Source organism: Eubalaena glacialis, chromosome 1 (assembly GCF_028564815.1).
Source record: "Eubalaena glacialis isolate mEubGla1 chromosome 1, mEubGla1.1.hap2.+ XY, whole genome shotgun sequence".
Lineage (NCBI taxonomy): Eukaryota > Metazoa > Chordata > Mammalia > Artiodactyla > Balaenidae > Eubalaena > Eubalaena glacialis.
In genome coordinates, this window is record NC_083716.1 from 38595715 (window position 1) to 38613800 (window position 18086).

Here is an 18086-nt window from a genome sequence, read left to right on the forward strand (position 1 = left end):
GTTTATGAAATCACCGTTAAATATAATAGAACACTGGAGAGATGAGTAGAACAGAGGCAAGATAAGATGATGCACATAACACATAAGAACCAATTTAAAATGTACCATCTCTGTAGGAAATCAACCATGTGTTGATAAAGCTCTTTATGAATATTAAGTACTATAACATAATATAGGATTGAGAGCCTCAAACACGAGTGACCAAAAGAGGTACAATATTTTTTAAGGAAATATACCTAAAAATAGATTAAATGGTATCATCAGCACCCTGAATGTATCATTATTATCCCAGTTCTGAGTATCACTTATCTTCAATAATATGCGGGATATGGTTAAGAAATAATCCTTATCAACACTTTTCTTAAGAATGTAACAAATATATTCCATATGTCTGTGATTTCTGGCTGTGCCACAAAAAATCTGCACATGGAGAGTTGACTCTTCTAAGAAAGAATTTTTAAAAGATAAAAAATTAGACATAAATTGGCTAGGTCATCCAGAAAAATTGTGTTTTTTATCCTTTGTCACACCTATAGCTTTCAAGAATGTATTTACCATCTCCGAGGGAAAAAGTTATTTAAAGGATTATTTAGACTTTATGTCTGTGCAGGCGCAGTGCAGTTTAGCTATAATCTATGGAAATAGCATAGGCTGTGTCACTATGGTCTCCATCTTTTGAAACAAAGGCAGACATCTGTATATCCCTTTATACACACACATAGGCATTCACACGTACACATTCATCCAGTTCTATTTTATACCCCTTTCAAGGTGTTCTTTATACAATGGCATTTTATGAGATGAGGGTGAATTATCTGGATATGAAACCATCTTTACTACCTATTTGAAATTCAGACTGATTCAAATATTCCTAGTGCCTTTGCCTGGACTCCACAAAATGTGAGCTAGAGATAGAGAATTCAGCTTTCCAGGAGTGATGACGTAAGTGTCAGCGCAAGGATTATGGACACCAGAATAGTTGTTTCCTGGACAATGAAGTTGCTCAAGAAAGGAGTTAGAATGGTGAGGTGTGATGACAGAAGGAAAAAGAAAAATTCAGAGACAGAGAAACCAAGGGAAGTTATTTGCATAGAGAAAATAATTCCACCACATTTAAAGACCACTTGAACACTGAGAATTTAAAGCTTTCAAAAGTTTGAGTTAGTTTTTTGGTGGCCCGTGTACATACATCCTTTGAGCAAACATTTATTCGATACCAACCATGTACAATGGAGATGTAAATGGAGATGCTGGAAATACAAGAATGAATAAAACACAGTTCCCATAGCTTTCTATTTCTGAGGACTCAAAAGGCTTTTAAACATCAAATATCTCTTACCAAATTGTAATTTGGTGAGTTAAACGTAGAGGAATCAACAACATCTTATTGCCTTTTCATCAAACTCTAGAGGGACTTTAAAAAAAATAAGAGAGGGGCTTCCCTGGTGGCGCAGTGGTTGAGAATCTGCCTGCCAATGCAGGGGACACGGGTTCGAGCCCTGGTCTGGGAAGATCCCACATGCTGCGGAGCAACTAGGCCCGTGAGCCACAACTACTGAGCCTGCGTGTCTGGAGCCTGTGCTCCGCAACAAGAGAGGCCGCGATAGTGAGAGGCCCGCGCACCGCGATGAAGAGTGGCCCCCGCTTGCCCCAACTAGAGAAAGCCCTCGCACAGAAAGGAAGACCCAACACAGCCAAAAATAAATAAATAAATAAATAAAAATTTAAAAAATAAAAAAATAAAAAGTAAGAGAAAGGGATAGACACATTACATTTTTAATTTGGCCAATAGAAAACATTTTGTACTGTTAAAAAAAAAATCTGTATTCGACTTTCATTTCTCAGATCTCCCTTTCCTGTATCACAGAAACTTACTTAAGGGTCAGTAGTATTTTTCACTATTGACACAACACTGCAGTCTCATCTTTTTCAGAGTTCCTGGACTAGTTCCCCATCTATAAATATGTAAACAAACATTTCCATTGACATCAGCATAAGTTATGGTCTCTCCTTCATTTATTTACATTTCTCCCTGTTTTTGTAAACAGGTATATATAGATGCTTATAATCAATGCCTTGGGAATACGGTAAGAATGGGGAGATGTAAACAGAGAATCAGTACAAACCACATTTACCTTCTAGGTACTTGCAATTTGGAGGTAGGTATGTATTCCACATTTGATCAAGTCTTTTTCCCCCATTCCTATTTTTCTCCACACCTTTTATGATTACTACCTGAAAATTTCGCTTCAGGTAAACAAACAAAATGTTTTACCCCAGATTCTAGGTCTATCTAGATTAATATTTGTATAAAAGGGAGGTTGTGTGAGTTTCTGGGAAATAAGTTTTACACAAGATTTTATTCCATTTTGTAAAATTTCTCATCCACTCACCAAGTCCAAATTTAGGTTGTCCAGTGTTACTTGAGATTACTGATAGTTTTGCAAAGCCGACCTTTGCTGCTCCCCAACCCCTCTTTTATGGGCAACATTCCTCAGGCTGACAGAGACTCTGCTCTGAGCCACATCAAACACCTCGCCCCAGAGCAGTGGTTCCCAGCGTGTTTACTTCATGGACTAGTAAAATCCCTCGAAGTATTTTGGGAACCAATATCATATTGCTATCTTTTTTATTCTGCAATTAAGAATTTAAAAAGTAAAACATAGCTACAAGAATTTAATGCAAAGAATAACCCACCCAAAAATATGTAGTAAAGATATCACCTCATAACAATTTATAAATAGAAAACATTTTGCTCTATGAAAAAGTTCATAATCCTTATTTTTTCTCTTCTTGCCATAGATTGACTTTTGGGAAGCACTACCTTTGAGCTTTGCATAGGGGTTATAAAAGAATAAGTTAACCAAATATTCAATTTCTGCTGTTTATGTACTATGGCATGGGTTCAGGTTTACACTGGCAGCAGAGTAGAGGAAGTGAGGAAATGTATGAATCAGCTCCATACCATCTCAGGCCTCCTAGCTATTCATATTGCCAGTGTGGTCAGTACCTCACAAACACAATGGACAGGGGAAATGCCAACACAAAGATATTATTACTCAGAGCTTACCCCAATCAAGTTAGTGTGCAACTAGGAGACAATAAGATTTCCTTGAAATCCAGGGACAGTTTAAGGAAAGTCACCCTCTGACGTTGGAATTGATTAAAAACCGATTAAAAAGATGTAGTGTGTGTATCAAAAGCACAAGTGATGGTTTAGACATCTCCATCTGCCATCAAGACTCAGGCATACCCAAGTTTAAATAAAGTGACCCTGAAGAATGTAGAGCAACATACGCAAACAATAAAATTACCTACAGTCTTTTATAACACCAGAGCGTTTTTTTAATGTGAATTCTTTCAAATGCAGTTGAGAAATAGGAGGGCAGTAGTACCACCGGGGAATCATATTGGTTTTGTACGTGTTTACGTTTTCTCACAAGCAAACAAATATTTGCTTCAGCAAATATGAAAATCTTAAGAAAAAAACTGAAAATCTCCAGAGGTCTCTTCCTTTAGTGCCATAGTGGCTGCTACAGAGGCCTCGAGAACCACGGGGTTTTCCACCATGTTACACTCTTCAGCAAAAGTGTAAGTGCCGATGAAAAAACCACAAAGACATTTCCCCTTTGGTAAAATGATGGACTGATGAAGAAGGCTATATCCTGGATATTTTTAATTTTGGTCAAATTGGTCTCTTTTAGAAGCAGCTTCCGCTCAGGACCTATTACATCTCAAAGGAGGAAGCATAAGCCCCAGAGTTTAGGCTGCAAAGATGTCCCTAGATTCAGAGGCTGGGAAAATGTTATTAATCTTGCTAGTCACTTTACTTTATTGTTTTTGTTAGTGCTTTCAAAGTTCTTTAGGTTTTGAATTACCTGCACCAACTCTATCTTCCTACAAGCCCTGATACTTGTAACGCACAGTTTTATAGAACTATGGTTGTAGCCAAAATATATGTATTTCATTTTCACCCAGCAGTCAAAGACCCGATGTGACCCTTGGAAGAGCAATGGTCTAGAAGGAGGTTACTAGAAGGTTATTAGAAGGAATTGGAATTGAGCTTCCAGCATCATTAGAGGAAATGGCTCCAGATGTGATTCTAATTCTTGGCATTGAAATATCTCTGCTTTGGACAAAGGCAATGCATCAGACTCTCCTGGCTTAACGAGAAAAGAAGGGGAAAAAACAGTAAAGAATATTTAATTCTCTTATTTCTAATTACGTGTTTGCTCTGCAATCTTCTAATCCAGGATTGGTATATAGGATTCCTCTCAAGTGCCAACTCCAATTGACTGGTAGTGGCTGCCTGAAGCGATGAAGTGAGAAGGATGCTGAGGCCACTTCTGGGCTCAGTGGAGAAGAATGCCACAATTGATTAGTGATGTCTGTCAGGAGATACCACACATGTGTCACCCCTATAATCTATGTTACAGTTGAGGAAATTTGCCTACTAAGATGAATGGTCTGGGCAGACAACAAGATTTGGTTCTAGAATCGGTACATTTACTTTTGTAAATGAACAAATCGATTCTGTGATAACCAGTCCATCTCTGTCAGTTTCACCTGAGGCTGCTCATTTGGGTGAATTGAGAGAATGGAGGGTTTAAACCAGCAATGCCGAAGACCTTAGAAATCCTGACACTGAGACGCTGCTTGCCTGAAAAGGCCCTGCTTAAAGGATCCTGCCACTCAGTATCTTTGTCCTAGTTATGCATTTACTAACTAGTAAATTAGTAAACGCATAACAAGTACTTCTTCTCTTACCCTATTTAATATTTGCCGTATTTTATCAATTGTAAGGTGCCATCAAATCGGTATGCACCAGGAGACAGTCAGGATGTAGTGTTCACACATGTGAATTTGGTTATTTTTAGTGGTCTAACAGTGGGACCACCACCGCAACCCCTTGATATTTAAAGTAACAAATAATTTAAGGACCACTTGAGAAAAGAATATGAGCCTTGGTTGCTACCTAAAAACCTTTCTTGCCCACTGGAGAGAAAGTGCACAATCAGAACTTGAAGAACAGGTATCAGCATCTTGGAGGAAAACCCCAGAAAGGACAATTCCGTGGAGCACTCTTGTAAGAAATGGTGCATGGCCAGCACTCAAGGCTGCACAGAGGACAGATTGTGTAGGGAAGAGCAGGGACATTGACACCCTTAGTGAAAGAGTGCTTCACAGAAGTCAAACTCTGAATGTGAAGATTCTGGAAAAGCTAACCAACTTATTCCTCTTTTATTTCCTTTTTATGTTTGCAAAAGATCTACATGTAGATAATTCTAAAAGAACTTCTCTAGTAAGTATAAAATAAAGCTTTGTGTCATGCTGACACCATTTTAAAAAATTTCTCATTGGTACTTAAAATATTGATGGTGCCTTAGATTCAACGAAATGCAGTATAATCTACATCCATAACAAGCTGCAGCAAGCACCTGATTGTTCATAGGTTGTCTAAGTTCTCTCAAGTTAGTTGCACAGCTAGGATTAAAGCTTATGAGATCTTAATTCTTGCCTAGCTCACTTGAATATCACCTAGTGCCATATTTCAGAAAGTAAACAAATGGGCTGAACGGCCAACTGGAACTGGTCACCCTAAAATAGAGCTACCGTGTAGGCCAAATCAATGAGATTGTTCTATGGGTAGACTTCTGACAGTCCAAGGACAAGCTTTAGCTGTCAACATAGGTTTGGAAGAAAGAAGGTACATTGTCATGTGTGTCACTGAATTTTTTTGCTAACCATCAACTATAATTTTGTGGAAATACCCATTTAGCCTACTTGTCTGCCTCCCTCTTTCTTTTCATCTTTAATTCCATTCTCACCCCCAAGGGACTATTTTTGTGTGACTTTTCACAATTAATAATCATTCTAAAAAGAAACTACTAGGTTAAATCATATAAAAGTTGACAGTATTTTACCATTTCTGACCTACAGAATCAGCAAATTTATGTAGTTTAATTTAATACATGACATAGGAGACATTCACATACAGCAGTTCGCAGAGACATTTATCATTACTGAGAGCCTTCTAAATACAATAGCTCTTCCATTTGAGCTTCTGCCAGCTCTGTGGGAGCCACTGAACAACACTTTTTGTGTAGCTGGTTCCCTATGAACACCATTTGATCAACTATGTGTACGATATTCTGTCTTTTTTTAAACTCAATAAACGTTTATTGCACACTTCATGTGGGCTAGGCACCATTTTCAGCCTTGGCTACAAAGATTAGTGCATCACAGCCCTCACTTTTCAGAGCATGCAGTCTAGGAAGGGAGACAGGCATGGACATAATTACAGCGCAAAATAGCAAGTAACATAATAGATATAAATAACATGCTGAAAAGGCACTTACCCTGCCTGGCAGAGCGAGAAGACCTCTGAGCAGGTGACATTTGTGCTAGTTCTTAAAGGATAAGCAAATTACTTGGCAGAAAAGAGAGGGAACAATACAACATCACTAAGCAGAATGACTTGTTCCAAGTCACAGAAGCACAACAAAGAAGGATGTGCTTGAAGAACCTTAGTGTGAATGTAGATAGGACACATGGCAAAAGTGAGAGAAGCAGCAAGAGGGGAGGCTTGGATGGAGGTAAGACTGGGTTATGAAGGGCCTTCCACGGGGGGCTGAGGAGTTTGCATTTTATTCTACAGGTGGCGAGGAGTCACAAGACACACATGGGTTTAAATCACTTAGCTATAAAACTGCTTTTTCTGCTTTGAATTTGTATGTCCAGTCCAGTCATCACCTGAGTATATAGAACCATTATATCAGCGAGCCGCAGTATCAGCTTCTGCAGTTTGAGTTCTTTCTTACCCGCCTTGGCACACATGTGAGCCCAAGCATCCTGGATTTCCAAGGGGTTGTTTCAGCCCTCACATCTCTCTTAAACACAGTCATTGAGCTGTGGTTCCTCACTGTGGCTGGAAGCATAGCCAAAGGCTGCATTACTGTGAGAGATTGTGGCTTTGACACAATTTACGTGCTCCTCCACTGCAGGGCTCTCTACTTCACATGGGTGAAGGAGGTGGCCAACACACCCTTCATGTTTTCATATTTTCCTCATCGGGTAATTGTAAAATGGGCGAATCCACCTAAATGCAGCAAGATTGATTTCATCCCAACTGCAGACTGGCTAATCAGTGGCCCAGTTTTCCAGCCATGTGATCTGGCATCTGGCACTTACCACTCATCAAATGAAATTACACAGCACCGATAAATTACCACCTCATCCCTAGGCAGAACTTTTTTCCTTAAGCTACCTCCTGCTTAACACTTGTCTAATGTTTAATAGTACCGTGGTTTATCCATACAGGGATGTCAGCTGGAATGTATCAAAACTTTACTACAAATGGAGACTTATATATGTGTGTGTATAAATTAAATAGATAGACACACATATAGGTATATATATATGAATATGTATGAATGAGTTATCTCATTTATGTGAATTTTCCAGATGACTATTAAACATTTTTGTTTTATTTTACTTAAATTAAGTCTTTATGGAAACATTTCTGAAGGGGTTGGAGGGGCGAGTTCAGGAGTTCTGCTTTGTTTGAATGTTTCTTCACCTCCGAGCTTTCTGTCCTCGGGAAAGTAACAGTCTTTCTGAGTCTCAGCTTTCTCAGCTATAAAATGAGAATAGTAGTAACTACCTCATAGGTTGCTGTGTGAATTAAGTGGGGTGTGCGTGTAACGCATTTGGTATGCAGTGAACATTCGAGAAATGCCAACAATTAATACTTTATGCATATTAGAGTTGATTCTGGAATATTGGGGCCTTCATCATGAGCATTAATGATTGCAGGAAAACTAATAGCTAGTACCCTTGGGGACTATTAAGAGCCAGAAAGCTATTTGCCCTCCACTAAGTGACCCCAGACTGCCAGCCTTTTTCCCAGCCCTGTCTGGTTTTCGAGTGTTTCTACAGCATCCCTTGCTTTCAGACTACGAATTGTCATGTTCTAAAATCGCTAATATATAGGAGCCCAGCAGTTTTCTTTCTCCTTTAGTGTTTCATCGACAAATCAAATCATCCAACTTGTTTAAATTCCATCTAAAGCAGGAGATTAAAAAGCTCCATTGAACACCCAAGTCTGTGCTTCAGTGTCTGTACTATGTGCTATCTATTTTAGCCACTCAAAGATCTTTTCTACCCATTTCAAGTTTATCGGCTATGGAAAGACAAATAGTGCACGATCTCACTTACATGTGGAATCTAAAATAGTCAAATGCATAGAAGCAGAGAGTAGAATGGTGATCGCCAGGGGCTGGTGGGAGGGGAAAATAAGGAGATGTTGGTCAAAGGGTACAAAGTTTCAGTTATATATGATGAATCAGGTCTAACAATCTAATGTACAGCAACATGACTATAGTTAATTATACTGTATTGTACACTTGAAATTTCCTAAGAGAGCAGATCTTATTAATTACCTTGATTATGGTGATTATTTTTCAATGTATACATATAATACAACATCAAGTTGTACATCTTAAATACATACAATTTTTATTTGTCAATTATACTTCAATAAAGCTGGGGAAAAAAGAAATTATGATTCAACATAATAAATTAAAACTATGACCTAATTTTCTTAAAAGATTATCTGCTATGTTTATGATAGATGATATTGCTATCAAGTGACCTCCAGAAAAGTGAGGGGATACTTTTAACATTTTATATTTGTATCTGATACAGGTCTTCAAAGGTCCATATCTTAAGTGATTCAAGAAGGAAATAATTGTACCACCTCTTTTTTTAAAGCAAAATATGGCATATAAATAAAAATATCTATGCAAAGTTTTTCTGGTTTTAAAAAATTATAAAAGCATATACTAACTCAGCCTATCAAAAACCTAAATCAGCTCCATAATCCAAATAGCATTTATTACATTTCTTGATTTTTTGGTGTGATTTTTAAACAAGCAAATCCTCATGGGCCTTATTCTATTACTCTTCATGAAAACACTGTATAAGAGAGACCAGAACTGCCACATTGTAGTCTATGTGAATGGCGCCCCCTGAAGTTGTGCGGGAAAGTAGTCCCAAGTGAGATTGCCTTTATAATAGCTTTGTGTAATTTGGTTTTTTAGGGAGTTTTTGGTGCTTCAGTAGCCAAACCACCAGTGTCCAAGATAAATACATTCATCTCCAGCTCATTCCACTTTCTGTGAATGCTTGTTAGCAACATACATTCCAATTTAGAGAATAATTTTTCCAGGAAATAACCTCTACCTTTTTCATCATTTCAAATATTATAAACCTGGTTCTACAAAATAAAATAAGTCCCAGACTTCAGCTGATTCTCCCTACTTTTGGTGCATATATAATAAATTCTAAATTCTTAATAGACTTTATTTATAAATTTTGTGTTTTTAAAATTTGAAACACAATATTCCTCTTATTTTGCCTCTCAGTTATGTCCCTTCCTCCTGTCAACCCTCTCCCCCAACACACACACACACACACACACACACACACACACATACACACACACACAGACACTGTGACCTGCCCCACAGATTCCTAAACAGTACCCATAGACTGTGACGTTTACACAGGCTCCTCCTTCTCTTTGGAAAGCCCTATACCTGTTTCCTCCCCTGGCAAACTTTTATGTGTCCATCAGAACTCACATGAAGTGACCAGTCATGCCCCTTTGAAGCTTTCTCTGTCCTCTGTCAGGTGTGCTGGCCTCCTCCCATGTGTTCTCATAGCACCTTGCCTTTCACTCTGTCTTAGGCCTTAGACACTTATATGCCAGCAGTCATGCTGAACTGGAAACTCCTTAAGGACATGACCCTTTAAATCTCTTGAATCCACCTTGTCTGGCACATAGCAGGTTCTCAATAATAGGTGAATGATATCATGAATTTTGTTCTCCCTAATGAAAAGATTAACTGTACTTTCAACTAATTTAGCAGATCATGACCTATTAATTTTGAAGTTCAATACACTTCTGGTTATCTTATCAAATAACTGAAAAAATAAACATTTAAAAATTTCAATGTAAACACTTGGGCGAGAATCATGCAATTCTTCAGCTCTTCCAGGGAGACCAGATATGGTTACATTTGCACAGAGGAGCAATTTATGGAACTAGTTGGAAATATTCTACGTTTTCAGGCTATCTTCTTTACCAAGATTGAAAGTCAGTACATAATTGACAATAAAAGGATATGGTGTTCTAATTAGTGGGAATAAAGGAAAAGTAGTCCTTGCCCTTGTGACTGATTGGTTTAGGAAAATGTTTTCATTCGTAGAGGAAGGAAGAGGTCCTTACTTTTTTTTCCCTCCCCATGCTGAAAAATTTCAAGCTGAATGACAATTAGCACTAATCTGGCACTTTATAAATTGTGATGTAGCCTTGCTAGTCAAGCTGTGAATGTATATTGTTTGCACTTAATCCTTAACTTAGCCAAGGGGCCTTGGCTTAGTTTTCCATTGCTTGTTGTGAAACACCTTGATTTCTCCAGGTAGAGAAATGTTCCCCAGGTGGACATTGACGTGACAGCACAACAGAGCACAGAATGTCAATTTCAATTATTTTTTTTAACATTTTCAGGTTACAAATGCTGCTGCCAACTCTCCAGGTCAAATGACTCTTCATCTCAAACCTTTTCTTGTGTGTGGAGGGGATGGATTTACTCAGTCCAACTTTGATGGCTGCATTACTTCTGCCTTATGTGTTCTGGAAGCTTTAAAGAATCATATTTAATACCTGTATTCTTATTTTTTACATGTACTTTGGGGTTTTCACAATTTTCTGTTATTGATTATTTTGTTTTCTATTTTATTGAGAGAAATTACCGGAAAATTGTTCTTTACTGATTGTTATTTTTCATATGGAGTATAAAATCAATTTTATAATTTCAATAATTACAACTCATGCTAGAATGAAATTCCTTGTACTTTATACTTTTCTCCACTTTTCTGAATTGCCATATCTACTCCTTGTTGGAGGCAAAGTAGTGCTTAAGAAAAACAAATGACTCTCCCCCAAAATTATGTCAAATCAAAGTAACAGTTCATGTTCAGAAACCTTTATTATTCTTTTGAAAATTTCAATCCCAAGTGAAGAATAATCATTATCAAGGCCTCATTATAAATCTTCAAGTATGTCCTTGATTCAGTATTTTTACAAATTGCCAAACTACAAGATTCCTCCAAACTGTGGATAACAGAGTGTAATTTTTGTTTCTCATTTCTCTTCCAAGTTATTAAGTGATCCTGAATTGTAGGTCACATATGTCATCATCTCTAAGAACGCTGTTTGGAGGGCAACTTGACTGACAAAGAAATGTCTCTTCAAATTTTCAGAAAATAACCAGATTCAACTTGACTTTCCAAGACACACAGTACTTTTTAACCTTAAAAAAAAAAAAATCCAGTCTTAATAGGAAAGATAAAAATTAAAGAGAAACTGAGAGAAATTATATTGATCTTTACCTTTTGCTATCTCCTGTGGCTAGCGCTGTTACTTTTATGTCCTCTGCAGTATGTGCTGTGGCATTTAGACTCTGTCAAGTTTAATGAATTTAATACAAAAAAATTTACTGAACCAGAAAATAGATGCACTTAAAACAGTTCAATATTTGCCAACTTAGCGGTTCAGCATATCACCCACATGCTTCAGCGACAACCCCATGACTTGCTGGCTGGAGAGAAATTGATCCCCAGCCTTCCAAACAAGCTACCTGTTGCTAATTTGGAAAGCGAAATGGTGAGCTCCATTTTGCCATTTTGAAAGGAAAGAAATTGTTGCAACCTCTCAAACTGAGAAAAGTTCAACAAAAGACTCCTTAGCTTGGTAGTATTTAAAATCTCACACTTACGTGCCCACTATCATACATACACACACACAGGCATGGGCAGAATTTGTTTATGTAACTACAGAGTGGGTTTTGTGATTCTATGGAATGTCATTATACATCTCCTATTAGCAATCAATTCAGGGAAAACTGAAATGCCTACATGTGGTTAATATCACTTATTTTTGAAAGCATAGAAAGGAGAAGGGAAATTACTGTGATCTCTGGTATGATATGATAAAAATATTGAGATTTCTTTCATCATTTTGGCCTATATTTGATTAACATTTGTCTTTATTCTGGTTATACCCTTAAAATATGGTAAAATAATACATTCAAATATGTTAAGTAACTATTTTGTTTTTAACTAATATAATTCTGGAGCCATTTGAGTGAAAGCATACTGAAGATTTACAAGCAATGTTATATTCGTTTCATGAGTGTATATACTCCCAAGAAGAGAGAGAAAATGATTTATAAAGGTGGAGTGGGTTACCTACAGAAATTATTCTAAGCCATTACTGACGACTTTTAACATCTATTCATTCGAAGTGTGTTTCCCTAATAATTGTGCATCTGCTTAAAGAAGACTATGACAATACGAGAATGCACTCAACCCTGCTTAGTATATAGATCATTGTTACTTTGCTAATTTAATCATTTTGAAAATTCATTTTACATTTAGATCCATCTCTGATAGAAACAGACCAATTCCCTGATGCTCAAATAAGGAAAGAAAATGTTTCAAAAGTTTGTTTTTCTATTTTCATTTACCTCTTCCTCTTTAGAAATTGAAATGGATATGGGACTATCTTGTGCTAGAAGCCATCAAACCTCAGATGGCCAGGATGCCCTAAATGACCCAGGGCAAAGGCAGCTAAGTCCCCTGAGAAATAGGGGTCAGCACCTTTTGGCAGAGTTACCAAGGTGTATGTATGTCAGCTCCACAGGACCACACAGCACCACAGTACTTCCAAACAAGAACTTTTATTAAACCAGCCAAGGAAATCTGCTCTGTTTTGAAAGGAGCATATTCAAGTGAGAAACGGCTTGAGCAGTGGGGTGATTTAATACTTGTTAGCTGATAAATATAGACTTTGCTGGAATAAAACTTTATGATGCAGGGTTGAAAAGCTTAATTACTAAACTGTCTATACACATCTTGCTTAGGCAGCGAGGGTGACAAATTATAGCAGTCGAATAGTATGTTTCACCTTTGGCATTTCTGAAGGGGAAAAGTATGCCTAAAAACATCGAGAAAGCAGTAATAATCCCAGACCAGATATTACTGAGGGAAACAAAGACACGTCATTGAGTCACCAAGTCTTCTGTGCAAAATGCCACCATCACTACCCCTCCGCCTACTTACTACCTTGTTAAGTAAAAAGAACAAGGTCAATTTTACATTTATCTGGCATTTTATACACACATATATATATATATATTTCCATCCTCCTAACATCTTGTGAAATAAACAGAGCAGAGAATTCTTATTCACATTTGACAAATGAGGAAACTGAGGCACAGAGATTGGCCAACCAAGGTCACATCATCAAATGCAGGACAAGAACCCAGGCCTCCCATGACCCATTTCTATTTATGTGGCACCATGCCGGTGCCAGATGAACATGATAATTAAAGCTGAACTGAAATATTAGTTGGAGGTGCAGTCAGCACCATGTGGTCCTCTTATTGATGTTTCATTTCAGAGAGCTAACACTAATCCTGATGTGATGTATACAGGAGTCTAATATAGAATAAAGTCTCCGTAAGTACTGGCTAAGTGATTTATATTCTTGTTATTTTCATTTGCTGGTTTATTTCCTTCTTTGGGGGCACTTGCTGTGAAAAATGGCTGTATCCTAATGACACTGAATTTCAACCCAGCAGTAGTTGGTTAGCAAACAGGCTTCCTCTGCATTCCGCGTTTCCTTCTGTATTCCTCTTTGTCTCTCCATTCCCTTTGTTTCATTCTCTCCTCTATTAGTTTCTACCATTTCTTTCTCCCCTCTTATTTTTCCCTCCCACTTCTTACCCTGTGTCCCTTCTCAGAAATCTGGAATATAAATGCGATCACATTATGACTCATAGCATTTGTAATTTTTTGCTTTAATATAATCTCTTTTCTCTAAAATTTAAAGCAGTCAATGCTGCATTTTATTCAAGTTGATAGGACAATCATTATTTTGATTTTTCAAAAGTAATGCAAAAATTCAAAACTATCTATAGCTTTCAGGGATCTCAGTGCTAATAACCTAAAATATATATGCAAATCATGATATCAGGCTCTGTGGTGGACACAATGGAATATAATTAGCCATCTCCACCTAAAGATGTTAGTTAGGGGAAGACAAGTCCCATAGAGTGGGAGGCATGGTAAAGGTACATGTTGGTGGAATCGCAGATAGTAAATAAGTTGCTGTATCTCATGAAACTGGGAATCCTAAGAGAAAGAACCATGTTTCCTTGGAAGAGAGAGGGTCTCCAAACAGAAGCAGAGATCCATCAAGAAAACACTTCTGACAGCATCCCTCCCCTCCACACCATAGCTGGGCAGACCTGGCTGACTCTAGGAATCCAAACTGTGTATCAGAGTGGTCAGGATAAGTGAGTATTTTCTGTGGAGAAGGCTCAGTGAAACACAGAATGTAGTCTCTGGGAAAAGGAAAAAGCCTTTGCAAACCTCAGACTAGCTGGTTCAGGACTGAGATGCTATAATCCAGTCTGGAATGTCCTTGTGTTTCAGCCAGTATCATCTGGCCAGGTAAGCCAGTGAGGGTTGAAATGGTACTGTGTCCTGTGTTTCCTTCTCAACAGACAGTAATTATAGTCCACTTAAGAGTTCACAGCAGAATCCATCAAATGAACCTGCGAAGGAAAAAGAATTTCTAAAGAGTGTGTTAATTGAAAAGGCATGCAGAATCATAGAATCCTGGAATGTCTAAATTTAGAGTAACTTGGAGACCATTTAGGCCAGTTCTTAGCCTTCTTGGATTTTGAACCTACTAGAGAAGCTATGCAAAGCTATAAGATTTTCTCCTAATAACAGCAACAAAAATAACGATGCACATAGAGCCTGCCGGCTAGCTGCCTGTTTTTGTAAATAAAGTTTTATTGGAACATAGCCTTGCCCACTTGTTTGTGTATCATCTGTGGCTGTTTTTGCACTACAACAGTAGGGAGGGGTGTTTGCAACAGAGACCGTATAGCCTACAAAGCCTAAAATAGTTCCCATCTGGTATTTTAAGAAAAAATTTGCCGACTCCTGTTTTAGGGGGTTACAAACCCTCCAAAATCTATTTTTAAACACCCGGGGGTCTATGGACCTCAGATTAATGACATCTAAATCTCCATCCTATTGCTTTATGTAAATATAGGCATATCTTAGATCCACACATCTGGTCCATTGTTCCGTGATCCTCTGCCCCATTGTAAATCCTTTCAGAGGAGCAGTACTGCTTTGCACTTAAAAACACGTACCCTGGAGTTAAATAAATCTGTGTTTTAATCCAGACTTTTGCTCCTCATTGTGTGACCTTGCAGTTAAATAGCCTCACAGCCTCCTTCATCACTGAAAAATGAGTTAGTGGTAGCTGCCTCATAAGATTGTTCTGAGGCTTAAATATATATAAAACCTTAAGAGAGTACTGGACGCATAGTAAGTGCTTAGTAAATGATAGCAATGATGGTAGTGATGATGATGAAGGGAAAGGAGAAAAGGGAGGAAGAAAGTATAAGCAGATCCTCCTGGTGCCTCTGAGGCCCCTGCGAAGGCCAGTTTCCTCTGCATTTGCGTAGGACACGTAGGAGAGTTGATGGTAAGGAGAGTTTGTCCATTGATTAAATGATGGTGAAACTTGGTAACAGCTCTAGGTTTCTTCAAAACCTTCATGAAACAGAACAGCAGGGGCTACCTGGAACCAGCTGTGGGCCACTTCCTTTTTTCCTGTCGAAGTTGGTAAGTAGACGCTTGGGGAAAAGGGGGGTTTGCTCTAAAGTGGTCCTTGAAAAGAAACCAGGATAGGTCATTACCAGGAGTAGGGATGAAGTAAAATAGAAGCATTCTCTGCAATGCGCGGTGTCTTCTCCTCAGCAAGTATGTGTGCTGAATGCAAAGAATTGCACGCTTGGATTGGGTTCTGCTGAAGATTATTTACTTAATCTCTGAAACGCTGTGAAAACTGGGAGTGAGTTATTTTACATTCTTGACATGTTTGGCTAAGTATGCAGATTCATTTCCTGTCCCTGGCCTTCATTTTAAAAAGCCCAACTCCTGGTAAGTTCTATGACGTCCTGAACCTACCACTTTCTAGATGTGTAATCTTGGACCAGTTTCTTATGTCTCTGAGCCTCAGGAGCTTCATCTGTAAAATGGGGATACTAATTTTACCTGCCTTAGGGTTATTCTGAGTTCTATGGAATATACTATGTAGAGTGCTTAGCATTGTGCTCTGCACATAGAAAATAACAAACGTGAGCTGTTATTATTATTATTATCATTAGAGAAATATGACTTAGGAAAATCATTCCCTCTCATAACCATCACTGCATCTCTAGGTAGCTTTAAATCTCGCTAGGAAGCCAGTTCATTACTCATTAAACTCACTGGGGACTGTATTGAAGTGCCACTGTAAGTTTGGCCTTAGTTAGAGCCATTTTTCCTCAGAAATTCTTACTGACCCTTGAGTGAATGAATGAATAAATGCTTTATGGTTTATTGTAATGCTCCTTAACATACCTTGCACAGGATCCTGTTTTTCCTCAGCCAATCTAGTCTCCCCACTCTTGTGATACCAATCACATGTGTATTGTACTAACTGGTTCAATATCTACTTGCCACCAAAACTGCAAGATCCACAGAAGCAGGGGGCCGGGCACATAGGAGGTACTCAGTAAACATCTGTTGATCCAATGAATGAATGGATTCAACTAATGAACATTTCTTATTTTAATTGCATCAAGTACCAAAGTAAAACATTGCTGATACAGAATTATCCCATAGAAGAAAAATGTACCAACCTTATCCTCAGTAGAGGAGATAATTACAACAGTACCTACATTCTCCCTGTTTGGTCTCTATTCAGTCAATAGGTGATCTCAGAAAGTCCCTACTTTATGCTGCCTCCCACTATTTGGGAAGTCCTTTTCGGAGGGAGGGAGAATATGGGAGAGCTGCTCTACCATTTGAAACTGCCTAATAAACACTTGTACTTCGCTTATCATTTTGCCTAGTGTTTAAAGATTTCTGCCTATGAAGCCAAAAATTTGAGCAAAGAAATGCACCAGACTAAAGAAGCCTGATGAGTCTTTTGTGTTTTTTATGAAAAGCTGGAGTCATATATATTGAAATTTATTGAAAACTAGACAATTGAATTACCTGGAGAGGGAGGTTAACTGAATTTCAATTTAAATCATTATTAACTAGAAATCCTTTCTTGCATCAACTTCTGCATTTCTGTCTTTCCTGAATCCTTGGTTCACTTCTTCTTTTTTCTTTTTTTTAAGTGCCTCTGGTATACATGGCATATTAAAGTTGAATGAATCTTGCAAAGCCTTGGAATCAGGATTTCTTTAGAATGTAGTAAGCTCTATGGGGACAGAGTTTTTTGTCATTTTTTCTTCACTTTGGAATCCTCAGTACCCAGAACAGTGCCTGTCACATATTGAATGAATAATCCAAGAACATTCAGACCATCAGCAATTAGGAAGCTGTGTTATATAATTAAAAGATGTAGCAAAAGAAATGAAAAACTAACAGTTTATGAAGTCTGACAAGAGACAAAAAAATGAAAATGAAAAAGCTTTCAAGTCTTACTTATTAATATGTAAGTTCCATAAAGACAAGAATCGTGTCTAACTTGTCTAAAACATATCCCCAAAACCTAGAACAGAGTAGGTCACATAGTAGACACTGAATAAATTTTTGCTGAATGGTTAAATGATTGAAAAAAGGAAAGCTTAAGTGAAAATGAGCACTACATTCTAAAAAATCCAAGAGAAAGAATCCTAGAAATATAATACTTAAGTGGGCCCTCTCTGTGTAGTTGGTGTGTTTGTGATGCACACATGTGCCAGAGTGGGGAGGGAAGGACAATGATGCTGTTCCCTGTGTAAACAATCAGCATAGCTCCTGTGGCCGTATGTTCTGCATTCTGGTTTATCACCTCCCAACAACATGTTTTCAGGGTTTCTTGGCTCACATTTTTATTTTCTTGGTATTCTTTTTATTAGAATTGATTTAAAGGTGACAAGAGTTAGATCTAGCGT

At 37.9% G+C, this 18086-nt stretch overlaps 1 protein-coding gene across 1 annotated transcript in view; it reads left to right on the forward strand.

Annotated features, from left to right (window-relative positions):
* Positions 1-13850, forward strand: part of RNLS (renalase, FAD dependent amine oxidase) — a 279205-nt gene extending 265355 nt beyond the window's left edge. Inside the window, exon 7 of the mRNA XM_061195545.1 lies at positions 10574-13850. Within this exon, the coding sequence (XP_061051528.1) occupies positions 10574-10726 (153 nt within the window). The 3' untranslated portion in view covers positions 10727-13850. The remainder of the gene's footprint in view (positions 1-10573) is intronic.
* Positions 13851-18086: the final 4236 nt, after the last annotated feature.